This window comes from Blennius ocellaris (genome assembly GCF_963422515.1).
Source record: "Blennius ocellaris genome assembly, chromosome: 1".
Taxonomy (NCBI): domain Eukaryota; kingdom Metazoa; phylum Chordata; class Actinopteri; order Blenniiformes; family Blenniidae; genus Blennius; species Blennius ocellaris.
In genome coordinates this window covers 16,589,665-16,617,127 of record NC_137650.1, presented here as the reverse complement: position 1 = coordinate 16,617,127, position 27,463 = coordinate 16,589,665, and the positions used below count along the sequence as shown (strand labels likewise).

Sequence of the window (27,463 nt, the reverse complement as noted above, 5' to 3'; positions counted from 1 at the left end):
AAGACATAAAATTGTGAGACCATTTGACCACCAGATTTAAAGAACTTCCTCCCTTTGGTCTGGAGAAACTCTTCAAAGAAGAATCAGATGGACAAACACCTAACTGTTGCTGGCAACCAGAGGCAAATGAAGAGTAGAAGTCAGAATGAAAGGTAAAAAAGAAGACTGATAGAAAAATGAAGTGAAAACAGTGAGTAATGAATAAGACAAAAGAACGAGACGTATAAGGAGAAGAGGACAGACGCGAGACCATAAAGCCAGAGCTGCTCCAATAAAGCTGTCTAGGTGTCAGATGTTGTGTATGCTGTGTGACATTTACGGCGCCGCGCAAACACACACTTCAGCGTCTCCGGTGTTTCATGTGTCTCACATCACACTGGGCCAGACTGAAGCTCGTCTCGCCTCCGGTAATCCAAATAGCCAGCGAGCCGCGTCCGACATCAAAATCAAGAGAGGAAGGAAGAGAGTGACAACGGGAGAGTGAGAGACAGCGAGGCGGAGATAAGAAGCGAGGCTATTGATCTCCCTGCGGAGGCTGAGAGCTTACACACACACACACACACACACACACACACACACACACACACACACACACACACACACACACACACACACACACACACACACACACTCTGAGTCACGTTAAATAAATGCCACCCACATGTCCGTTGGCCAGGTCGAGCAGGTCCCGCAGTCTGCAGCCTCGCCTGTGCCGGCGCTCATAACAGATGCTGTTTTCCAGCACCACGTAGTCGGCCCCAGCAGCCCGCAGGATGTCGTACACCTCCTCAGGCGACCGGCGAGCATACACCTGATACACCTGCACAGGCACACACCAAAAGAAAGCACTCATTTAGCACAACGTGGATTTTTAATGGTGCACTTCCGAGCCTGGCCTTCCTGCTGGAAGGAGAATCTCTGTTGGAAGCCATTTAACAGCCACAGTTATTTTATAACTTATTTTATTTTATGAGAGTTAGTTGAATCTTAAATATCACAAGGCTGCAACAATTAGCAGTGCAACACAAAACAAATTCCTGCTCTTTGGAATTCACAATCAATGTTTTTCTCGGCAGCAAACAAACACACAACAGCACATTGACGTAAGTGGTTGCTTTACCTTCTCATGATTAGTGGTGAAAATATGAAGATGCTCTGATGTTATACAAAGCTGGTTTTGGCTGTAATTTTCAGTCAGAAGCAAACACTCAGTGATTAACTTGTTCACAGTTGTTTCACAGGTATCAGTAGCAGGAAATGTTTGTGTGCAGTGTGGAAAAAAGTGTAGAGATCAGCCCAATGTACAGTTAAAAACACCAACGACACACAGAGCCTCGTCGTAGACAAAAGCACACCCTCTAACGACAAGGACAGACCACAGGGGCTGTGATTGGTGTCATGAGGCATGTCTAAGAAACTCCACGTGATGCAGATATTGTTGTAGTACTTGAGGCTGGCCCTGGTCTTGGCTACTTAAAGTATTGGTTTTGCTTTGGCCTTGGTCTTGACTCACATCCCAGATAATCTGGCCAACACTGTGCGGGAGACACAGGAAGCTGGCTTGGAGCTCGCCGCTGCAGTCTGCTGGTTTGAACTCAAAGCTAAAATTCACAGCATCACCGGTGATCTTTGTGCCAAATTGCCCATTATGGCTGGAAAAAAAAAACCCAATACTGAGCTTCAGGCAGTTTTCACCGATCCTTCTACACCATTAGCATTGAGACAGTCGACAACTTCACAGCACATACGACCAGTGGGCCAAAAGCAGCCTGCAAGAGGCTCCAATCCAGCCAAAATAAGCAAATTGTAAACATTTCAAAGAAAACATTGATTAATAAAACAAATTCCTTAGGAGAAGTGGACACAACATAACAAAACATCAAGACATGAGCTGAGACACTGGTGATGCTACCATAAAAGTCTGGTTGTTATTAAACTACCCCCAATGCCATGCTGTCAAGGGAAGGTTGTAAAAACACCCAGAATGCAACAGCTACAGGAGAAGCTTTCTGGACATTTCACTTTGTTCTACACAGGAGGTTTCAATACAATTGGTATCATGTTGAGATTGGAGTCATTTTCAGTAGTAATTATCTGTTTTTTGTGTGAAAATATAGGCATTTCCATCATGTATAAGCTGCCCCACAACAAAGAAAAACTTTAAAGTTTAAATTTAAAGGTTATCATTGCAGTTTTACCAGTCTGGACCACTCAAGAGATATTAGGACTGCACATGGCCCCTGAACTAAAATGTGTCTGCCTCCCCCTGGTCTCGAGATTCCCTTCTGCTCTATGCTCCTTATAGATGCAGTAGAAAAGACCAGTCTTCGCAGTAAACGTGGTTTCAGCCGCAGGGTTTGTGTCTTGCGGACGTTTTAACCTGTAGTGAAAACAAACTCACCCTGTGATCACTGACCGTCGTCTGTGGCATTAAGCAGGGAAAGTTAACAAGCGGAAATAATGCTAATGGATTGATACATTAGCAAATTTAAAGGAAGACTGCCGCTGCACGATCGACCTGAAGGAACACACAATAGTCAAAGTATCTTCACTTTGAGTTCCATTGATCTTCAGTTACTCTCTGTCCCCAAGAAGCTACCCGTTTCCTCTCTTGTCCACACGTTTAAGCACTCACAAAGTTACACAAGCTGAATAACTTCAGTAATACACTGTTTTTAGGTATTGATATCAGACCGAGAGCAGCTGTAGATCCTTCAACCACCAGTATTGTTTCCTTTTAATTTAGAATTGCAGCCAAATGAAACTTAGTGGAACACATCAGCTTTTTGATAATTTGTCCAATAAGTGGTCAGTAAACCAAGAAAGTGAAACACAGTCATATTAGAATGGGTTTTTCTTTAGTTGTTTATGAGTTGACTGTGCCTGTTATCAAATTCAAACAAAATACATAATCTATGATTGTGGGACCTGGATCATTCAGAATAAGTGGGTCTATTGGCACATCTACGACTGAATTGATGGCAGGAAGCGGAAAAAGATTGTAGTACATTTCAATATTAGTAGAACAAAAACACAAAACCAAACAATTCTAAGATCTCTTTTTCTTGAAATCAACATGTAATTGAAAGTCAGTTTGTTTGTGTGTTGCCTTCAGAAAAAAAGAACCATAGTGGCATTTTTCTTTATCTCCAGGTCATGGTCTGTCTTTAAGCACATTTTCACCAAATTGGTTTACCTGAAAATGTTAATACTGTGAGTTAGATTATATTCAGACTCCTAATATATGAAGATTTATGACTGATGCCAGGTATGAAAGAAAGAGAGTTAAAAAAACCACAAGTAAGTGTTTTTGAATTGTTTCTTTTAATGAAACCACATGTTTTATTGTGATTACATGACAATTAACTTGAATAATTAATGTAATAACAATTTCTAAAACATGTAGTTTAAAAACAAAACCCTTTTTCTTCATATCCATTATCTGAATTCAGCCAGACACTGTGAAACCACACCAGAGAGGCTCACCTCTCACATTGAAAGCCTTTCTTTAAGATTATCCATGTCGCCGATTGTATCTGCTGTTTGCGTGAAACAGCAGATATCTCGGGTTTCCAGGCTAAAATAATAATTTCACAAGACAACCTACCATATGGTTTGTAATTGTGGTGTATAAAAAAAACCCTTTAAGTATCCTATTTGCTTCGAGGAATGATATAAATATAAAAAGAAAGCAAACTCAGACCATTTGGAGCTATTGATTCTGTTTGCCTTAACGTGACGACATTTTGCACCCATTAAAGTTTGCATCAGAACGTTCGGACGTAATTCTTTTCTTATTTTGTTACTCAACTTGTCTACTAGAAATAACACAATAAAATAAAATATTGGTTTTGGTGATACTTTTTTTTCAGAGCCACATTGTACACATGTGGATCTATAAACAAACTCCCTCTCTCACACACAAACACCAAATGTCCTGTGTCCAGCTTCATACTTTCACTGAACCACGTGTTTTTCCCCCGACATTTTTCATTGTGCAATATTGCAACGGCATTGTTCCGTAGGACAACTCGTGTCCTCTCGCCTGCCCTGCAGCTCCCCTGTCTCTCTCGCTCACTTCGCTTCCACCTGTTACATTTCACACACTCACCTCGCACTACTCTCTCTGAAACTGAGTGACGCTGTCACAAAAGACTCAGGTAGTCATTAGTGCACTGATAGTGTAGCGGCAATGTCCTCAACTCTGTTGCTGGAGGTCAGGGGTTCGGCTCCCGGCTGAGAAACCTTTTTTCCCCCCTTTTGACCGGCTTAATAGATTGACGAGCTGCACACTGACAGGCAAAGAGCTGCATGTGCCTCGCAAGCCGTGGGTTGACCATCCCTGTACTAGTATTTTACGTTAGCGTGTACTGTTGTTCCCTTTCATTTTCCAATAAAACACACTCTCTGTGACCCAAACAAACAGGCTGCAGGTCACAGTAGCAGCTACGATCGCCACAAATATCTGACACTGCGTGATATTGTTCGCCACGACATACGACCACCAATTAGAGCCACAACCAAAGATTTCACCAAGACTCTCCCATGATAGCAATCTGGGCTCATACCATTACAATTACTTTGTTCATAGTTACATAGATAAAGGCTGCTTTCACCCACCAGCTTGACTTTCTCTCGCCTACATGAAGCTTTGCAGAAGAAGAGTGTTTTGACAGCCTAATGCAAAGAGATTTCATTTTCCAACAAGCTCCATTTACAGTATATGCCTGCTGGCTGTTTGGATCCATTTAGAAAGAGAGAAATACCAGGTGGCTACAACGACTGTATTTCCCCTCTGCTAATGAATTATTTTGTAATGGCACACATATTAAGGGCAGAAATGAGCTGAGGAACATCATTAGGGTTTTTACAAATGTTTGAAAATGCTTTTTACACAGCTTTCTTCGTCACACACACACACACACACACACACACACACACACACACACACACACACACACACACACACACACACACACACACACACACACACACACACACACACACACACACACACACACACACACACACACACACACACACACACACACACACACACACACACACACACAGAGCCCAGAAGGCCTGCACCAGTGCTGTGGATCGTTAATGAGCTCTATGCGAGTCTTCGGCCTCGCCGCCGGCTCAGCATGGCTGACTTCCCACTGGGAGGCAAAACAGAATCTCAGCTACCCGAGAGCTGACCCACACACATTAGTCCCAGCTCATTGTGAAGGAGACACAGACCGAATGAAGAAAGCTTTCCAGCACGTCTGCGTCTGCATAAGTTGGAGATGTTGTGTGTCTCATTTCACAGTCAATATGGGGCGAGAGTTTGTTCCTCTGGAGAGACATGAGTGAACTGTGAGTGTAGAGTAATCCAATGAAAACTTGAGGAACTTTGAGACTTTTGGACATTTTATTTTCAATTTGTTTGGGAAATAGCTCACTTGTGAAATAAGATAAATTAAGTGAAAATGCTGCATTGGTAATTTTTATATGAACAGTCGCTGATTAGATTAGAGACTCTTTGCTGCTACATTAATAGAAATCTAAAAAAAATAGACCTCTCTATCCTTTCATACATGACCAAGACCCCATTTAAATGACAGAGTGAAAATGCATCGTTTTTGTGTTTTTGTTTCAGAAAATTCTGCTGCGATGCCTGAGATGCAGTCTACTGCCAGTGACACCGTTCCTCTCGCTTACCGGAAGGCAGCCCTATTAGGCCTCATCTTTTCTCTGTTACGACTCATTCTACACTGAACGGATGTACATTATACTCAGTGCATGTTCTAATCCATATTCATTCACACAATCACTGCAGGTCACTGGCCCCCATCTCCAGACAATTCCCTGATCTCTCAGGCAACATCATTAGTACCGAGCTGAGTGAGACCGATGGATGGATGATGCACCGTGAATCAGCACCAACACAATGTAAACTGCTTATATATTAACTTGCTTCTGGAGTTCACAGTATTGTTTTCTGACTGCAGCCATCATAACAGCCGATAATCTCAAAAACAGCTTGGCAATTTGTTTTTTTAATAGTACATCAGAGGATAAAAAAAATCCTCTTTTTCCAACCACTGCACTCAAAATATGACTCATGTAATCACTTGCTAGAAAAAAAAAGAAGTCAAAAAATTACAGATGATGAAAATAGCTGCAAATGTTCCAGTTCTTCTTTGGATCTATTTCATTAGCTTCAAAACACGGGCTCGATAGTGCAGAGGATTCATGCTATTTTCGGAGCGACCGTCAAACAACATCGTAACAAGACAACATTTGCCGGTGGTTCTGGTGGAAAGGTATCCATCTCAGGTCTCACCCTCAACTGTTTCTCCGGCAAATAGAAACAAAATATTCCTTCTATTTCTGATTTTAGGACTCTGATCAATTAAAGTGTGTTGGTCAACTGGCACAACTATGACAAAAGCAATTAGTGGGAAGATGTCAGCGCACGTTCACACTGCAGGGAAATGCAACGCAATTCTGATTTTTTGGTCACAAGTGACCCATATCCGACCTGCTTTGTGGCCGTGTGAATGCTGCAATTCCAACTTTTTCACACCAGATCCAGGCCTCGATTATTTGTGGTACTAATTTGGATTTTTTTCTATATGCGACTGCCCCTTCGTTGACATGTGACTGATGTCACTGCGAAGTGCTGGAGGAAGTGGCTCTGCCAAAATGCTAAAAACTGGATTCCAGGACTTGTGACACGTTAACGAGCACCTGAAAACATCATTCAAAGCCATGATCTATAGAGTGGCATTTTAACTTTACGGTTTATTATTGTGTCAAATATACTGATATATCTTATGTTTTTGTGTCAAATACACTTAATAATCCTTCCAAATGTGTTAAATATACTTTGAAATACAATTATTCAAATCAATAATGCCAAAAAAAAATTGTCGTGGACAAGTTTCCCAGAATTGCGTGTATAAGTTGTCCGGTTTTGCAGTTTTGTGGACATGTTGTCCGTGGACAAGATGTCTGAGCACCAAAAGCTGTGCTCTCCATTTTCCTTCATTCTCATTTCCCTCATTATTTTGTCAGCGTGTCTTTAACAACCACTTGAAAATGCATCTACGTGCTGACCTGTGATGCCAGATATGGCGTGTCTCCCACAATTGGCGAGCCAAATTCTCATACCTTTTAACTTTGTTTCGTGCATTTGAGGACTTACGGCCTGTTCATTAATGCACATATAATAGCTTTACGGTTTTAACATGATTTCTACAGAGGCTGAGATTTGGGCTGGTTTTTATTGAGGTATGTGGACTTCGAGGACCTCCTCAATCCCTCTCCCCCTTGAACTGCAACCTTATCGTGGTGGGGGAGTTTGAGCACCCGAATGACCCTCGGAGCTATGTTGCCCGGGGGCTTGCCCCCCCAGTAGGGTCTCCCAAGGCAAACAGGTCCGAGGCGACGGGTCAGACTAAAAGCAGTTCACAAGACCCCATGGACACAATCACAAGGAGCAAGGTGACGTCGTCTGGTTTGGCGCAGCCAGGGCCACACCCTGGAGCCAGGCCCGGGGTGGAGGCTCGGACGCGAGCGCCTGGTGGCCGCGTTCTTGCCCGCGGGACTCGGCCGGGCTCAGCCCGAAGGGACGACGCGGGCCCCTCCTCCTCATCCTCCTGTGGACCCACCACCCACAGAGGCTGCCGTAGGGGTCGGGTGCAGTGTGGATTGGGTGGCAGTCGATGGCAGGGGCCTCGACGACCCGATCCCCGGACACAGACTCTGGCTTTGGGGACATGGAATGTGACCTCGCTGGGGGGGAAGGAGCCCGAGCTTGTGAGGGAGGTTGAGAGATACCGGCTAGATATAGTCGGGCTCACCTTCACTCACAGCTTGGACTCTGGAACCCAGCTCCTCGGCAGGGGCTGGATACTCCACTTCTCTGGAGTTGCCCGCGGTGTAAGGCGGCGGGCTGGAGTGGGCTTGCTTATTGCCCCACAGCTCAGCCGCCATGTGTTGGAGTTCACCCCGGTGAACGAGAGGGTTGCGTCCCTACGCCTACAAGTAGGGGACAGGTCTCTGACTGTTGTCTCGGCCTATGCACCGAACAGCAGTTCAGAGTACCCAACCTTCTTGGAGTCCCTGGGAGGGGTGCTGGATAGTGCCCCAACTGGGGACTCCATTGTTCTCCTGGGGGACTTCAACGCCCACGTGGGCAATGACAGTGAGACCTGGAAGGGGGTGATTGGGAGGAACGGCCTCCCCGATCTGAACCCGAGTGGTGTTCTGTTATTGGACTTCTGTGCTAGTCACAGTTTGACGATAACGAACACCATGTTCGAGCACAGGGGTGTCCATAAGTGCACATGGCACCAGGACACCCTAGGCCGGAGGTCAATGATAGACTTTGTGGTCGTGTCATCTGATCTCTGGCCGCGTGTCTCGGACACTCGGGTAAAGAGAGGGGCAGAGCTGTCAACTGATCACCACCTGGTGGTGAGTTGGATGCGCTGGACCGGGAGGAGGCCGGATAGACTCGGCAGGCCCAAACGTGTTGTGAGGGTCTGCTGGGAACATCTGGCCGAGCCCTCCGTCCGCGCAGCCTTCAACTCCCACCTCCGGGAGAGCTTCTCACAGATCCCGAGGGAGGTTGGAGACATTGAGTCCGAGTGGACCATGTTCTCCACTTCCATTGTCGAAGCTGCTGCTCGGAGCTGTGGCCGCAGGGTCTCTGGCGCCTGTCATGGCGGCAATCCCCGAACCCGGTGGTGGACACCGGAAGTAAGGGATGCCGTCAAGCTGAAGAAGGAGTCCTACCGGGCACTGTTAGCTCATAGGACTCCCGAGGCAATCGACAGGTACCGGCAGGCCAAGCGAGCTGCAGCCCGGGCTGTGGTGGAGGCAAAAACTCGGGTCTGGGAGTAGTTCGGAGAGGCCATGGAGGAGGACTTTCGGTCGGCCTCGAGGAAATTCTGGCAAACCGTCCGGCGCCTCAGGCGGGGGAAGCAGTTCTCCACCAACACTGTTTACAGTGGACGTGGGGAGCTGTTGACCTCAACTGGGGACATTGTTGGGCGGTGGAAGGAATACTTCGAGGACCTCCTCAATCCCACCACCACGTCTTCCATTGAGGAAGCAGAGACTGGGTTCTCAGAGGTGGACTCGTCCATTTCCCAAGCTGAAGTCACCGAGGTTGTTGTGAAGCTCCTCGGTGGCAAGGCACCGGGAGTGGATGAGATTCGCCCAGAGTTCCTTAAGTCTCTGGATGTGCAGGGACTGTTGTGGCTGACTCGTCTCTGCAACATCGCGTGGCGGGCGGGGACAGTGCCTCTGGACTGGCAGACCGGGGTGGTGGTCCCTCTCTTTAAGAAGGGGGATCGGAGGGTGTGTTCCAACTACAGAGGGATCACACTCCTCAGCCCCCCCGGGAAAGTCTATTCCAGGGTACTGGAGAGGAGGGTCCGGCCGTTAGTCGAACCTCGGATCCAAGAGGAACAATGCGGTTTTCGTCCTGGTCGTGGAACACTGGACCAGCTCTATACCCTCCACCAGGTGCTTGAGGGTTCGTGGGAGTTCGCCCAACCAGTCCACATGTGTTTTGTGGATCTGGAGAAGGCGTTCGACCACGTCCCCCGAGATGTCCTGTGGGGGGTGCTCCGGGAGTACGGAGTCCGGGGTCCCTTGTTGAGGGCTGTTCGGTCCTTGTATTCCCGGAGCAGGAGTCTGGTTCGCATTGCCGGCAGTAAGTCGGACCTGTTCCCTGTGCACGTTGGCCTCCGGCAGGGGTGTCCTTTATCACCGGTTCTGTTCATCATATATATGGACAGAATTTCTAGGCACAGCCGGGGGCCGGAGGGGGTCCGGTTTGGGGACCACAGAATCTCATCTCTGCTATTTGCGGATGATGTGGTTCTGTTGGCCCCATCAAGCCTGGATCTCCAGCGTGCACTGACACGGTTCGCAGCCGAGTGTGAAGCAGCTGGGATGAAGATCAGCACCTCTAAATCCGAGGCCATGGTTCTCGACCGGAAAAAGGTGGCTTGCCCCCTCCAGGTCGGTGGAGTGCCCTTGTCCCAAGTGGAGGAGTTTAAGTATCTTGGGGTCTTGTTCACGAGTGGGGGAAAGATGAAGCGTGAGATCGACAGGCGGATCAGTGCAGCGTCTGCAGTTATGCGGACGTTGTATCGGTCCGTTGTGGTGAAGAAGGAGCTGAGCCAAAAAGCGAAGCTCTCGATTTACCGGTCGATCTTCGTTCCTACCCTCACCTATGGTCATGAACTATGGGTCATGACCGAAAGAACGAGATCCCGGATACAAGCGGCTGAAATGAGCTTCCTCCGTAGGGTGGCTGGGCGTACCCTTAGAGATAGGGTGAGGAGCTCAGTCACCAGGGAGGAGCTCGGAGTAGAGCCGCTGCTCCTCCACATCGAGAGGAGCCAGCTGAGGTGGCTCGGGCATCTATTTCGGATGCCCCCCGGACGCCTCCCCAGGGAGGTGTTCCGGGCATGTCCCTCCGGTAGGAGGCCTCGGGGCAGACCCAGGACACGCTGGAGGGACTATGTCTCTCGGCTGGCCTGGGAACGCCTTGGGGTGCCACCGGAGGAGCTGGAGGAAGTGTCTGGGGCGAGGGAAGTCTGGGCAACTCTGCTCAGACTGCCTCCGCGACCCGGCCCCGGATAAAGCGGTAGCCAATGGATGGATGGATGGATGTGGATTTTACTTTGTTTGGGCTGGAAACGGTGAGTAATATTTGGGAACTCTGGTACTGACAGGCGAGCCATGTGTAAACAGTGTGCTCAGCGACACTTTACGCCATCTTCTGTACATGCATGCTGAGGCCTGAAACAATCGGGTTCAATCACGTTCACACGGCAGTTTGATAGAGCTCGTGTTTATAATGTAAAAAAAAAAAAAATATTCAGAATTGAGCATTAAGATTTGCAGGGTGAATGTAGCCTGAAGATATTGTGCTGGTTTTTTCAGGCATTGAAGTGTCACAGAAAGACTTTTAGTGTACTTGTGTGTTGGCTACAGAAAAAAAAAAAATCTTAATAAGTTGGATTGTTATTACAGTGACTGTCAACTGTAAAACTACCAGGTCCCAGGATAATATGGACTGGGAGTCATGGCACTCTGGAGGAAACATTGTTCTTATTGTCCATCTACTGAACATGTGCAGAAGAGTCAGTTACTATGACTGTGTTGCACATGGGTAGTAGAAGTGTTTAAAAAAGTTTCACCTTGGGAGATGTTTTCAAAAAGTTGCATCCCAACGGGTTCAAGCGAAAATCTGTGTTGTGTAGAGTTTTACTGACAGTGTGAATGAAGCAGTAAGCAATGAGGGGAAGGTTCACAGGAAAATAAGAGAAAGTGGAAATTCCTGGTGAGGTTGGCTGACATCAGCGATCACTCGGAAGGCCGACTCACTGAACGCCTGAGGACAAATGTTTGCAGCCAAAACGTTGACTGAAAGAGGTCAAAACGAGCCAAAAGTGATTTTACTTCACCTCATCCTTCAACTCCACACAGCGATCAATGCAGACAAAGAGCAGTGCTCTTCTTTCACAGCCTGGAATACATTCTATCATTACTGAATAGTGAAAGTAAAAGTTGTGGTAAACACTGTTCTGCATATAATTATATAGAACAGATATAAAGTTAGTGGAGACATTTGAGTATATTATCTCTGAACAATATTTTAAGGAGCATGCATCCGAGGGATGAACATCCAAGGTGACTATATTCTTTACACCAATGAATAATTTGGTAATTTTTTTCTGCCAATGGCTAAAGAAAATATCCTGATGTGGACTCTTGCTTGGTGTAATTTGATGGAGGGAATTGAACTGTGCAGGTGGACTGTGATCTATAAAAGGAAAGTGCGTACAGATGTGCGTACGCACAGTTTTACCAATCCCAATTTTGGGTGGGCGCACGCCATTTTCAGCTTTTCGGTGCACATACATTTTTAGTAGGTATCCTACTCAAGGTTTTATAGATGAAGCCCCTGGAGTTTAGTGCCTTGCATAAGGACACTGTGGACAGGACTGTTATTCCATATCTCTAAGAGGAGCTCTGGTGGAATGAGATCTGTGACTGTGGTGGATTGTGGAGTCCAGAAACCATTTTGAGATGGGGAACCATTGACACTAGGCACGATGCATCCAAGCTTCCATGGTTGTCACACCAAATTTTGAGTGTAGGAATAGAAATGCAAACTCAGACCTTCTCTGGTCCAGATCTACCGGAGACTCCTCAAACCTTCTCTGGTCTGGTTATGGTGGTACGTGTCGCCTTAGTCTCCTTACAGGGACACCTGGTGTGGACTTCATCAGGGACACCTGGTGTGCTCTTCATCAGCTTTTGAAGAAGCTCCCAGATGCTCTCCTGCTCACTGCAGGTTGGACCCAGGTTCTAAAACGTCCTGTCCATGAGAACTACTACTCAATAAGATCTCCTCTGGTTCTCTACATTCTCTGGAGATGGTTGTGTGTGAATATAGTAAAGAATAGATTCAATAAATATGTTCCATAAGAGCGAGGGGCACATTTTCCCCTCCAATCCCTCCCAGTATCTGGCACCCTGAGTCCTTTTCAATTCCACATGATAATCCTCATATTAAAAAAAAAAAAAAGACTGAATTTGTGTAAAAACACTGAGTCAAATTTAAAAATGTGCGGCAGAAAGCCAAGCTCCTTATTTTCCCAGAATACACCTGTGTTCACACATATCTCTGAAGAAGTCCTTTATAATGCTCAATTCAACAACACTTCAGTTGTGCTGTTGGCATCACCTTTTAGCATTCCGGTCTGAACAGTTTTCTCACTTACCTTCAATGATGGTGCACATTTCACCGTCACATTTGTTCTCATCGCTGACTGTTTCTGCAGCCAACAATCAGACAATGTCGCAATGTTTGGCACTCAAGAGTTGAAACGCGTTTAGCTGCGGGCAGATTTACATCTGTTTGCAGCAGTTTGGAAAAATAGCGCTCTGAAAGCTCAACACACAATATTGGCTCTGATTTCCTGTTTGGGGTATTTTGTCTGATCTGTGAAAACACAAGTATTAAAAGGACAGACTGAAAGCTACTCCGTGCTGCTAATAAGCACTAGAGTCATCCTGGATCCCTTGTATCGTTGACACTGTAATTACCTTCAGTTTACCTCTGATTTCCATGTATTGTGTTTGTGTCGGGTAGTTCTGTTCTACCGCAGCCTACAGTACCTCTCTGGTCCGCTCCCGCAGGTCTTTGTCTTCATAATGGGGGTGGTTGGTGAGGACTCTGCCTGTGCACAGCTTGATGCCGGCCAGGAGCTGCATGCTTCCCGCAAACACTGCCTGCTTGGGGGTCTTTGTGCTGAGGACACACAGCAAGAGACAGGAGAGAGAGAGAGAGAGAGAGAGAGAGAGGTCATTCATTCACCATGTAAACATCCTCCTGACGTTTGTATAACTAAACGTTTTCATGAACCACAGTGCAGATGGGCAAGAAAAGACACCAAAAAAAGGCAAAACAAAGAGGGAACAAGAAAAAAGGTGTAAACAGAGGAGATGGAAAAAGTTTGGAGGCTATTCAGTCATCAGAAAAGTTTGATTGAATTTTACTTCACCTTATTTTCCAGCTTTGTTATTCAAGCCACATGGTTGGTATTTTTTTCTCTTTTGGGCTTTTTTTGCTTTTTGATCTGCAGCAATAATTGAGACATATTGATGGCATTTAAAGAGTTTCTTTCAGTGGTGTTGCTTCAAGGACAGTGACTATCTATCGGGAATAAATCCCCCCCCCCCCCAATAAAAAAAAACACCTTTCTTTTTTTGTATTTGCTGTCCTTGAGAGGAATTTAATCACAAAGTGATGTGGAGAAATAAAATCTACAGAACCAAGGATGAGCACAATGTCAAGGTGATATGTTAACTAGTTTAAATACCTTTTTGGTCCTATGTGTGTGAAAGTAAATCACACTAATCCCAAGGATCTCTGTATTGAATATTTCATGATCTTATTTAAATCTTTTATGGTTGTGTTGCCCAAAAAAAGAAGGAATCTGCAGCATTTCATGAAGACAATTATCAAAGACAGAATATGGAACACCTATTAAAACACAGGTGTAACTACTAATTTAAAAACCCTTAAAAACCCTTTCATTGTGTGATCATAAAACATGCCTTACCAGGTTCTTATCAGGTTTCTGTTTACATAAGATTACAAGTGACAACACCTTGACTGCAAAAAAAAAAAGTATTATTTGGGGTATTCAATATGAAAGAAAAGTTCTACCTTGGGAGCGAGTATGAAAAAGTCACGGTTGCAGTGGATCTGAGCACTGGTGTCATGTAAACAGACCCCCCCTAAAAAAGTGAAGTTTTGCGGTTACACCAATTTTCGGGGCCTTAGAGGGACCTCTATATTTCTCCTAGTGTTTTAGTCAAGACCACTTAAAACACCAGAGCACACCTAAAGTTTAAGGATCAAAGAGAAAGAGCCAAGACTTTCAAATTGTTGTATCAAGTACCGCAAAAACTATTTCTACCTTTTGTGGAAAAAAATCAGTGTGCAATCAGGTTTAAGTCCTTGCTAGTAAAGAAAAACTAAGTTTCATCCACTCATTTCCTACGATGAATTCTTCACCTCCACCCTACGACTGTGACCTCAGCTCTAAGACTACCTTTACATTAAAATGTTATTTTCACATTACTTGCAATGGGAGCTGCTGTGATGACTGAATTTCCTCATGCGGGATGATTAGAGTCCTATTATATCCCAGAACGATCTGCTGGAGACAAACATTGTTTTTCTATTTCTGTTTCAGAAAATAATCACCAGAAAAAGTTTAGCGCTCCACTGCTGGAAACGCAAATGTAAAGTTAACATACACTAAAAAACTCAAATGCTCTGAAAATGGTAAATTGTTAATGAGCCACTCGTGCATACACAGCAAAACTATTGACTGCAAGTTTATGTGCGAATATTAAGCTTCTCAGAAAAGTTGTTGTCGATGGAGCGAGATGCTTGAAAATAGTGAGAATTTCTGAACTATTGTCACTTTGATAAACAGCACACGCACAACGAAAGTTGGCCATTTCCAAACAAGGAGTCAAACCAGGTCTTTGCCTTGAGATAATTATTAACCCGTGAGGGAATCGCAAGATAAGCTTGACCTCATGAGTGGAAACAGCAGTTTAGTTCAACAAGGAGAAACATACAGGAACTGACAGCGCAATCTTAGCGGGTATTTTCATTGACTTGATCTATTTTCTAGTGTATTGTCGTCGACCTCTCGACCTGATGAATCCTGACCTTATCCTAACTTCTTCACCATTTACAACATGTAAACTAATGTGAACACCTGAACATTTGAGGTTTTTACACTAAACACAAGGCAGTAGGAAGAAATGCTTCACTCATCAACAGTGATGCTCTTTGAGGCGGTCAGGTCAAACACGAGCAGAACTAATTTGAGGCTGCATTTGCATAAAATAACTACAAAAATAAACAAATTAAATTATAAGAACTACATCACCTCAGCCAACTAATTAAACACTTTTAACAGTTAATCACCCTGAACTTATACTCCACGGCATTATTTCAGGATCTCTGTTCTGTGCACCCCCTGCCCTGCGCGCGATGCTGACTACTATGTTATTTTTATGGAGGAACAGTTCATTAGAGCAATCAATCCAAGGCAGTTTTACAGGATTTTAATCAACAGTCTCTCAAAGTGCCAATTAAACCTCGATACTATAAAAGAAGGGGGAAAAAAAACGACAAGCCTACACCATTGGTGGTGTTTCTGTGAGGCTTTATCTACAGCAGCATGGTGCTTTCATCTAAACAGTAACTTCAGCACACACATACGAAGGATGATATTTTTTAATGGGTGCTCAATACAAGTCCAGAGTTCAGGTTTCATCTTGACATAATAGAATTCAGGGTGAACTGAATTTTTCCACCAGAAAATGCATCTACATCCACAAAAATTGAAGGATATGTTCAATTGATATGTGGTTTAAATAATTGGTGGTAATTAATCTTCTTTCTATCAACATTTATGGAAATTGATGAATTACATTCAATTATATTTAACTTGTGATTTGTTTTTTTTACCTACAAAAGTAATACAGGATGTTTTTACCTTGCTGACCTGTTTCGACTGAGTCTGCAGTCTTCCTCAGAGCATCATCGGCTGTGCGATGACACGCATTACTGCATTCCTGCATTACTTTCGAGACAGAGTCAAGACCATGACCTTGAAATTGTGTTCTCTGGACCAGTATGGAGTACAGCCACACTAGCATAAGAACATGTTGGGTTTGTCTATTTGTAACTCCTGCCAGGACTTAGACTCTTCACACACAGTATCTTCTTTTTTTTTTGCTGATAGCATGTTTCTTGAGAGACACCTCATGTGGTACATACGTCTGCTGAAATAGTCATCAAACTTTATGGCAACACAAACCATTTTTTGTCCAATATTTAGTATACAGGAACAGTTAGGAAAATTAAAATAAAGTTTAGCACATCTAATAGAGCTTAAAAGCTGCTGATTTTCCATATAAAACTCTTGTGAACCTGTTCTGTGGTGCAGCAAATTGTGGTCAGGTGCATCCTGATAGAATTAATTAGCCTTGAGATATTCCTCCAAGTCGAGTGAATAGCACCTGCGGCAACCTGAATGGATTAGACACAGTAGTTTAGAGAGGCACACACCTGTCTTTCAAAGCATGCCGTCACTCTGTTCAGACAAATACATTTAGTCTCCCGTCGGCTTTGAAAATAATAGAGGGTACAATCAATGTAGTCTCCTTATACTTTAAGAAATGTACACAGAATTATCACTGCAACCTATATTATACAGTTTTTCAACAAATTCAAATGGGTGTCAGACGTCCAACAACATTGTATTCAAAGTGTATTTCCCCGAATCAGCCTTGGTCCTGAATGTGAATCTAAAATTGGAAAGTGGATTTTGCATAATATCGGACCTTTAAAGTATCCTGACAATCGCAAAAAATAAAACACGTTTAAAATGCCAATAATATCTGCAAATTCTGCAAGATTCTGAGTTTAGAGGTAAATATTGTTTATCTTACCCTGATCTGTTATTCCATCTGTTTTTTCCATCAGAGAAATTATGAGGCCCCAATCAGACACTGCTGGTGGAAATTCAACAAAGTCTGTCAACTATCAGGGAACTACATTTGCTGTCAGTACGCCAATGTAATATGATCAGAATTAGGAACCAACTTAAGGAAGAATATTCTGATAACCATCAAATTAATAACTAATCATACTTTGACCCCTCAGGGGGGGGGGGGGTTCTTTCTTTTTCCTCCATATTGACCAATACTATTTGTAGGATGTGGAGGTGCAGCCACACAATGGTGCTCCTGGGTCTTGCTCAGAGACCCATAACAGTGACACATTGGCTGAGGGATTCGAACCTGTGACCTCCTGATTCCACATCTGCTTTTAACCTCTAGGCCACCACTGCCAACACTTTGTACAAACTTCCAGTTGGTATAAAATGTTATTGCAAGTAATAAATAATCCAGTGCATTTATCGATCTTTTATACTACTTTAAACCAATTTGATTCTTCGGAGACTTAAAAACCTATTGTAAGCTCAGACAAATCCCCAATCCTGCACTCTAACTGAGGAGGTGAACGCTGTCCAATTAAAACACTTCAGCGGGTGCTAATGAAGTGATGTTTCTCATATATTAGGCTCTTAATCAGTAACATTTAAATAGAGAATAGTTTTTTCGTACTCTTAGTAATCAAGCACTATTGTATCTCAAAGTACTGCACCACCCCAATAGGCACTGTGGAAACAGAAGGCCAACGTTGACCAGATTTCTGTTAAATGCCCCGTGCAGTGGACCAATGGTCACAGCAGAGGTTTTATTTTTTGTTCTTGCATGTGTTCATTTATATGTATTCAACTCCAAACACAATTAATCACTAAAATACTGAAAAATCTGCAAGTTTTGAAGTGGCTGTCTTAATCATGAAACTTTTCAAAAGACTTCTTCACCTTTTTTCTTTACGGTTAATGAAAGTTTTTTTTTTTGGTCATCTTTTAAATTTCAACTGAAAGAAAATTTGTCAATGTTGCGTAACTTGCACAATACTGCCACTTTGATTTGGCCATAACTGATTGATCCAGGTCCCATTTCGAGAACAACATTTCAAGTGAAAATGCATAATTTTAGCTTTTTCATTCGAAAAAAGTTGTGTGTTTATGGGGGGAAAAAATTGTGTAACAATATGCATTTACATGCAAACGGCAGAATGATGTACTTTTCATGTTGGGCCACGAGTTGGTGCTGTTGTTTGTTTTTGTAATAAAACCACACAGACATGCAGCAGAGAACAATACGCTCTAAATATTAACTAGGGAGTAGACAGACTTTTGTATGGAAGGACAACCAAGTTGGATTGTTATTACATTGACTGTCAACTGAAAAACTACCAAGTCCCAGGAGAATATGGACTGGGAGTCGTGACACTCTGGAGGAAACATTGTTCTGATTGTCCAGCTCCTGAGCATGGGCACAAGTCTTAGTTACTATGGCCGTGGTGCACATGCTCAGAGGCAGCATTTCAGAAAGTGGGTCTGAGCACCATTGTTGTGTAAACAGAACAAAACGATACTTGTAATAAAGACTTTTCACTTGTAAACATTGTCGTCTAAACAGGGCCTTTATGGCTGTGTTATTATTATTTATTGCTCTCAAGGAGCTGAAATTAATTCTGGTCAGTCAATACCTTGGAAGCAGTCATGACAAATATGGAGAAAACTCCATATTGTTCTGTGTGTACGTGTGTATTTATGGACTATTGACAATTTATGCAATTTCATACCTCAGCTGCAGCATCTGTATTTCTTTTTTTCTCTTGTATTTATTCTTTATACCACTCTTATAGATGGTCTTTTTTTTTTATTTCATTCTTTGACAGCTGTTGTTTGCTTTTTATGTGAACTTCCAAGAAAGCTCCGCACAACGGTTATGTGTACAAATGGCAGATAAAACTCTTTAATCTTGCTTTACAGTGCATATAAAAATATCAAGCAAGACAACATTGTGAATAATTAGATATTATTCATATTTGTGCGAACGTTGACTGTAAATATGAAAGTGGGTATCTTTTTTTTACTTCCTACACACTGTAGCTGTGTGTGCTGCAGTAATGACCAGCCCACATGTTATGGCCATGAAGTGAATCCATTTCTCCAAGTGGATGCACACATGTGCTTACGGCTGAACGAGAGGTCAGAGCAGTCACAAGTGTGTGTGATTGGATGTGTGTGCGCGCTGGCCCGCTGACCTGCAGGAGGGATGGATCACGTCCATCTCTTCTCTCTCTCAAGCGTGTGGGTTTAACTGGCCGCTGGATTTCAGGGAGCAGATCCCATCTACGCAGCGATTTGCATTTAATTTGATGTTTGTATTCTCATAAGTGAATGCCAGAAGGCACTGACACGCGCTCCGCTGACATTATAAGAATGAAATGATGCCGTTAATTGCGGTGTACAGTGATGGCTGGAGGAGGCTCGTTACAGTGGCTCCGTTGTGTTTTCTATTGGGGTGTGCATCACTCTGTCAGGTCATCTGCATCATCTATTTGGGTTTTAAAGTGCTCATTAGCACCTGTTGCTCAACTTCAGGAAGCCGAACTGATGAATGATTGTCTCCCTTATTACGAAACTTTGCTCATTAGTGCATCATTATGAGGTGTTCTGGCTTTTTTTTAAAGGACTTTATCTTTAGTCATTAACACTGAAGTCATCAGAAACGCTGTTAATTAGTCCAGTGATAGGACGGATCCAATGCTGCAAATCTCACCGAATGCAAAACCTGACAACTCATACTGGACACTTTTACTAGTCTGCAACATACGCTGTTGCTATAGAAATGAGTAAAAAGGTTCTTCTGAGAGTCACGACAGCGTTTACCTTCACAACAGATTAACTTATCACCTGAAGCCACAAAAGGACTAAAACAAATCTACCCTATGTCTGCTTCACAACTTCTCACACTTCACAAATGCACTACTGATTACCTTAAATGTAAAGCTCCTCCACAGCGACAAAAAGCTTTCTTTTACCTGCCATATCTCCTCTTTTTAACCACATAAGAGCTCTTCACTTCCCAGGTGGTTAAAGACTAAAGAGAAAAGAAGCAACGTGTAAAAAAAAGAAGAAGATATTTCTGTGAAGCTGCTGTTCAGAATTAATTAGGCACAAGGTTTTATGAATTAAAGATGCAGTGAAATCTAGAAATGTAGAAATGTGTAGCCGTTTTGCAATGCATCAACAGAACACTACAGATACAGGTAACTTTCCAAAGAGTGAAGTTGGTTACAGGGAAGGCTTTGGATTGTTAGAAGAATGAGAGGAAAACCCACACAGAACTAAACAAGGGTGCTTCTTGCGTGGCTCTGAGTCACTTTGTCCGTCCAGTGTGAGCACACGGCTACGGACTCTCGATGGTGTCAAAATCCTATTTTAAGACGAGCTGAAGAACCTTGATTTGCTTGAACATGGTTTATTTAATTAAATAATCTGCCAGTGACCACAGCAGAGAGAACTGCACACACAGAGGCTGGTTCGGTTAACATTTCAGAGGTGCCTGGCTGCTTCATGATGAGGCGACATGAATCTGAGCCAAACACGATGAGACCTCAACACCCAGTGGCAGGAAGATTTCCATCTGTTTCACCTACAAAATAATGACACGCTCCACTGAATGCAGTGCAGAAGGACAATGTTAGGAACAAAACATTTGACTGTTCTGAAGTAGTCTTCTTCAAGCTTGAGTTTTTTTGTTGTTGTTTTTTTTACCCTGATTAGTGATGTGCAAGTCATTATGATAAATCTATATTAAAGCAGTTTTGAATGCAAACGTTGGGTGGGTGCCTGTGCAGTGGCTACTTGTGTAACTTCTGATATTAAAGTCTGATTCTACCTCAGTTAAGTGTATATGATGATGTTTAACACAGAGATGGAAGTGCTTTTATACATTGATTCGCTATTAGAGGCTCCTGAGCAGTTCAAGCAAGGACACGACTCAGTCCCCGACTCCCTCTCCTCAAATCGCCGCTGGACGAGTTAGAATGCAGAGGAAGACACGCAGACGCACACTAATGCAGATCACAGACACAGAGCACTTTCCCCATTTAAGGATGAGGCCAAATGCTTCTAATTTAGACAATTTAAAGCACGACACGGAGCAGGATGACAGGAAGACAATTAGGGGAGCGAGAGAGGCAATTGGAGGAAGAGGAAGCGGAAGATGTGAACGACAGAGATGGGGGGGGGGGGTACAGTTTCACAGACCGAGCCGTAAAATTGATTTTTACTGAAGGATTGGTATACAAATGAGCAGTGGCACATGTCTCCTAAGAATGGCTGAAGTAATTTGTTTTAATCAGACAGACAGATGGACACAATGACAGAGATTCTCAATAACAAGTGAGAGAAGGAGAGAGAGAGACAGACACCAAAGCCTATTAGCACTGCTCGAATTGTCTGGGGAAGTGGTGTGAGTTAGGAGCTTAACCTTTACCAAGACAGCATGAACAAGTGAGACTACCCCCGCCTTAAAAATGTCAGCATTGGTCATTCGAACAAACGTTGTAACCGTCCATTGTTTATAGCTTTTTAATAATCTCTCCTACGAGCCCCCCCCCCCCCCCCCCCCCCCCCAAACTGCTTTAACAGGTGTTAGGAGATGCTTCATGGTGTTCATATGGCAGTGCCCAACATTGGGCAAAAAATGTAAAATATTGAGATGTAGCATATGTCTCTTGCACCCATAGGTGTAGGAAAAACAAGCACACATACTCTGAATATTGCAGAGCAATTAAGCAATGTGCATCTTTGAATGAATTAAATGCTGTATCTGATATAGAAACCTCCTTCATAATCTCAGCATTCTCAGTATCCATTTACAATTGGTCAGCAGAACATGTTTTAGAATTATAGGTGCAGCTCAAAAAAACTAAGTTAAATTTCACAGAAAAAAGGGGAGGGGGAAAGTAAAAAAGTCATATATTTTAAAGTCATTACACAAAACCTGAAAAAATTATTTAGAAGGCATGGAAATTCAAAAACACTTTCGATCAGAACTTTATCAAATTTTATAAATTAATGCCATTGTGAATTGAGAAATAACAATGGCATTTTGTGCATTCCAAAACAGGAATCTTTTCAATGATATATTTTTTGAGGCGCTCCTGTGATACTAAAAACAGTTATTTCACATACCAGGCCACAAGTTGGCACTATTGTTTGTTTTTGTAATTAAACCACACACACATTCAGCAGAGAACAATACGCTATAAACATTAACAATGGGAGAACACGGACATACTGTCAACTATTAAACTACCAAGTCCCAGGAGAATATGGACGGGAGTCATGATACGCTGGAGGAAACGTTGTTTATCCACTGAGCATGTGCACAATGACTAGCGACTACAGCTGTGGGATGGACTGTTTCTAGAAAGTGTAATTTTTCCGTTTACATGAATACGGAATACGCATTTTAAATGGTTCCACCTTGTGAGTTATTTTCAAACGGTTGCGTTTTCAGTGGCTCTGAGCATCATTATCATGTAAACAGACCCTAAATAGGGTTCTGATATTTTAGTGATATAGAAGAGAAGAAAGGAGGATTAGAGTAAAGGTCAAGACGTGCACAGCGTGTCTGAGCAGCTAAATGTAATAGAAAGATTGACAAAGGTTAAAAATGTGTTATCTTTGGCTCAGTAAACATCTACAATCTGTCCCCGCCTCCATGAAAAGGAGCGGTGCATTAATGAAGCAAACCTGAAACGCACTGCTGCCTATAGGCAAGCTGTAGGCCATTTCTCTTCAAATGAACAAAATAAATCACCTTGAAATCTGTGGTAAGCAATAAGCACTAGAGACAGCCTGCCCCACTCTAGTTGAAAGCGAATCTGAGGGTGTCTGATGAATGGTGCTGGCTCCAAAACAACAAATAGATAAGAATAACATACCATGCACAATATGGCCCAACTCAGCCTGTTGCGACACATGCTGATGTCGTCTTGGCACGTTTTCCAATGTGCTACATATTGTACTTGTATACGAGGGAGACCTTCAAATGCCATCAAATTATTGGCAATTACGACCTTGATTTCAACAGAACATTGACGATACAATCATCTAATGACCAAAGTTTAAGGTTTGTGGCGTCGCAACCAACTCACTACGTCGAAAGTAAGCTCCAGATTGAACAGTGCAGATGGTCGAGAAAAAGCCAAGAAGAACGTACGGAGAGACTCAAGACTCAAGAGGATGGTGCTTTTGAAGGAAAAAACAAACCATCTGAATCCAAATTCACAAGCCACAATGCTTCTGGGAGACCGACCTCTCGAAGAGCGGGACAGAAACTGGCCATCAGCTCCATTCACAGATGAAAACACCACACCTACTGCGAAACACATAGGAGGCCTGGCGCTGCATGTTAGGGCGGCCTCGCTACACTTGGCACAGAAAGCATGGAGTCTGTGCACGCTGTGAGGAAATCTCAAGACTCCTAAAGAGGTGATTCTGCTGCCCTTTGGCAGAAAGTGTTCTCTCAGTCTCAGGTCAAAGGTCATCCAACAGGGTAATCGCACAAAACAGCTAAAAACACTCAGGATGGGCAAACGATAAAATACTTGGACCATCCTGAAGGGACTTTCCATGATCTCTGAACTCAATCTGATTCCCTGTAATGGGGAAATGCCGGAACAAAGTGTGGGAAAGACATGTGTCAAACCGGAGACAGCAGGTGGAGTTTGATCAGGAAACAGGGGCCAAGGAATCTGCTGACATGTGCAGGAGTCTCGTCACAAACTATTTAAAAGGTTTTTGTGCATCCAAAGAGCGGCACCTTCTTATATCGTTTGAGTATGGAAGATGAATTAGGCTTAATGGGATTTAATAAGTACTGGTATCGGCAAGTAGCTAAAGATCAGTACTCATACTTTTTAAAAATGTGGTATCGGTGCGTCCCTAATGCAAACTCATTTTTCACTTTTACCCGAAACATAAAAGTGATAAAAGTACATCTGGTGGTCAAAAATCTAATTACTCATATTAAAAAATCTCACACTTCTCATTTTATAAATGGCTGTCTTTAAGAAGCAATCCCCAATAACATTTTTCTTTCTCGTTTTTTAATTAGGCGTGAGGACTGTGTGGTATAAACAAGTCAGTGCTTCACTCAAATATGCTGACTTTCAACACTGTTCCTTCTCTGAATGACTCGCCATGCTGAGTAGCAAGACAAGCCCCCTGAATTTGCAGTAAAACTGCTGTCAAAGCTCTCATTAATAATTTTTCACTGCAGTCTTCATAATTTTAAAAAACAGGCTGTATATCTTGACCTGGAGCATGGGGAGGAAGTGAAGCGGGGTGGCGTGAGATTGGGGAGGCAGGAGAAAGAAACGGAGGAAATCCTTCAAAATCAAACGGAGAAGAAAATTCACTGAAGGTTGGTACCTTTACTATACAGTAGGACCTCTGAGGAGGGGACCCGGTAAGAGGGGACAACCTGTACTGAGCGGACACATCGCTGTGCACGGACACATTATTTAACTGTTAACACACCGTAATGACGGGACACCTGCAGAACGCGGACACCGGACAGCTTTTCCTGGACAATTTCAAGCTGAACGAACACTAAAATGGACCAAAATACTTGGGTTGGAATGGATTATTGGAATATTTAGGCTGCGGTGATACATGATTACATGCATACGGATGGGGTGGAGTCACGGAGTGACGTCGGTAATTTTCGTAAATTTCAGTATCCTTACATTCGAGGCGTGGCTCCGACCCTCTGTGAGGATTTTCAGAACGTTACGGAACACGCACGGAAGAGAACCCGGAGTGTTGTCCAGTCTCTAACCAAAATGGTGAGAGGTGGTTATGGCGGACAGTTCAGAAGTTGTATAGGCTGAACGGCTTTAGAAGCCATCGAAGCAAATCATCCGTATTTAGAATCAGCGGGCAGAGTGACGCGAGCTTCTGGAATCTGCGCCTTCATCGCAGACAGAGCGCCATGTAGCGACCTGCAGTCCATTGGACTCGACGTGAAAAGTCAATTTACACACAAAACTTCTTTCACGAGAATTAGGTTAGATAGGTCTTTTTCATATAACTGTGGATAAATCCCTTGTTTTCAGGTAGAATACAGAACATGTAGCTGCGGGCAAGACAAGCTAACATTCAGGTTACTCCTGCACAATATACATATTTTTTTTTATTAAATCAAATTTCTGATAAAAACGAATTTCCTGCAAGAATATGTTTCCTGTATAAATATGTTAAGACAACAGAATTCTAAAGTTTTTGAAGTTGTCCAAAATGAATGAGGAGACGTTTTACATATCATAAACAGGCAAATGAATGCAAGGAGCCCAGATTCAAAAGCCAATAAAAACTATACTTCTAAATAAGGTGTGGGGGGGGGGAGGTGATTAAGCCCCTGATGGGAATCAGGTGTGCTGTCTCACCTCCCTGCCTCCATGGTATGTAATTTAACATGTTGAGCTTCATTTAGACTCACCTTTTTAAACAAGATGTGTGAATAGCCTGAACATGAGTTTTACCCTGATGCACAGTTTTAAAATAAGTTTGTTGAAGTTCATTTTCATTGAGTTGGTATACTTCCAAAAGATCCTGAACTCAAGTTTCTCTCTGCAGTGAACATGGAAACACTCTACAGAGCCTTAAATCTATGTCAGAGAGCAGGGAGGCGAAGGCTGCTGATAATCATTACTTTCTTTTCTGCAACCTCTCGTGATTGACAACACACTTCTCCTGCAACACGAGAGTGTAAATCTGAATGGGAAAAGTAAAGATGTGGGGGCTTCAGGAAGCTGGACGCGAGTGATATTGGTGACTTTAAAAACTGCACACTCACAACCATAACTCAGGGTGTGAGGCATACGAACAACCGGCCATTGCTATTGATTTATTGACTGTCCATTTAGAGCGCAGTATTAGTCCACAGCCGAGCTGTGGAGCCACCGCTGTTATCAAGTGGAAACTTGTGAATTATGGTTGCTCAGAGTGCGAATGGACTCCAGCCGGTTGTTATCGTGTTAAGAAAGTCTTCTTCAAAGCCGTAAAGTCGTGGGTCATGAGAGATCCTCGTGGGAGCGGTGATGATCCGCTCATCAACCAGCCTTAGCTCTTTTATTTGTGTCCTAATGAGGGCCTAGGGTGTCGACCATTAGCTCTTACGAGGGCCTCCTTACCTCTAATCTAATAATACTAATCTTGACGGCAAATCCAGCTTTAGCGGACAAACAACTTCATTCTTGTATAATCCCAACGTTAGACTGAGAAAGAAGATCAATTTGTGGTGTTTTCTGAACCTTTCATCCTCATTAAAGCCGCTCGAGCTCGGTAACAACGGGAGTACCGCGAACCAGACGGATCTGTAGTTCCTCTCTAATTTCATTAAAGAACCACATTACATCCCCCTGCAGCTACGATTACCACAACGAGCCGCTGACAGCTTTGCATAACGGCACCAGCTGGTTGTGAAATATACATTCATCCCTGTTCTGCCGCCCGATGTGCTAAAGGCTGAGAATCTCCCGTCATCTTGTCAACACACCTAAGTAGCCTCGGCCCCCGTCGCCGAGAGAATACAGTGTAACATGAGCTCCCCACCCCCCTTCCCCATCTTAACACTTTCATCTGGAATGTAATTAGCAGTAGCAGCAAGAAGCTTAGCGCTCCGCCCTGCGCTCAGCCCCACAACCAAGGTAACTGTAGGCAGTTCCTAATCCTCGCAGCCTAATGGGATTAGCTCCAGAGGGAAGGGAGCCCGTGTCACACACACAAACACATTCAGAATCCCAACCTCTTCTCCGCTCGAGTACTATCCATCTTACTCTTCCTCCTCCTCACTCTCTGTGCTAGTCCACTATCTGTCTAATAGGATTAAACCAAAATCGGCCATTTCCTGAAAAATCCCACATGGTCCCCTCAGTGTCTTCTCACTGATGATGATTGGACAGAAATAAGTATCCTTAAATTATGAGTGTTGTTAGTGTCACCTAATCTCTGTAGAGGAGCTCATTCCAGACCTCGTCTTAATCTTGTGCTTGTAATCTTTTTAATTAGTTTGTTTTGATGGGGTGTTTTTTTTTTGGTCAATTATCAGCATTTTATCTTCAAGAGTCGTAAGTCCGGGTGAAAAGAAAACAAGGAGACCATGGAGATGGCACGGTTGCCCCCCTGAAAAAGTTTCAACTCCTCACCTCAACTACTCACTTATGTTGTGCACTACCAATCAGCAAAAACCTTCTGTGTGAAATCCCTCACGGCCCAGTTTCATTCAGCGCTCCGAGGTACCAGAACCATGCCCAGAAATCTGAAGGCAGATATAATATGAAGACAATACAACGGTGACGAGCCTGTTTATTAGACAGATTATATACAACCTTATA

General features: G+C 43.5%; 1 protein-coding gene across 3 annotated transcripts in view; it reads right to left on the bottom strand.

Moving 5' to 3' along the window:
• Window positions 1-27,463, bottom strand: part of dpy19l3 (dpy-19 like C-mannosyltransferase 3) — an 83,605-nt gene that overhangs the window by 7,188 nt on the left and 48,954 nt on the right. For all 3 annotated transcript variants that reach the window (XM_080501883.1, XM_080501882.1, XM_080501884.1), the window contains 2 exons: window positions 13,204-13,336; window positions 662-820 (listed from right to left, as the gene is read on the bottom strand). In XM_080501883.1, the coding sequence (XP_080358009.1) occupies window positions 662-820; window positions 13,204-13,336 (292 nt within the window). The remainder of the gene's footprint in view (window positions 1-661; window positions 821-13,203; window positions 13,337-27,463) is intronic.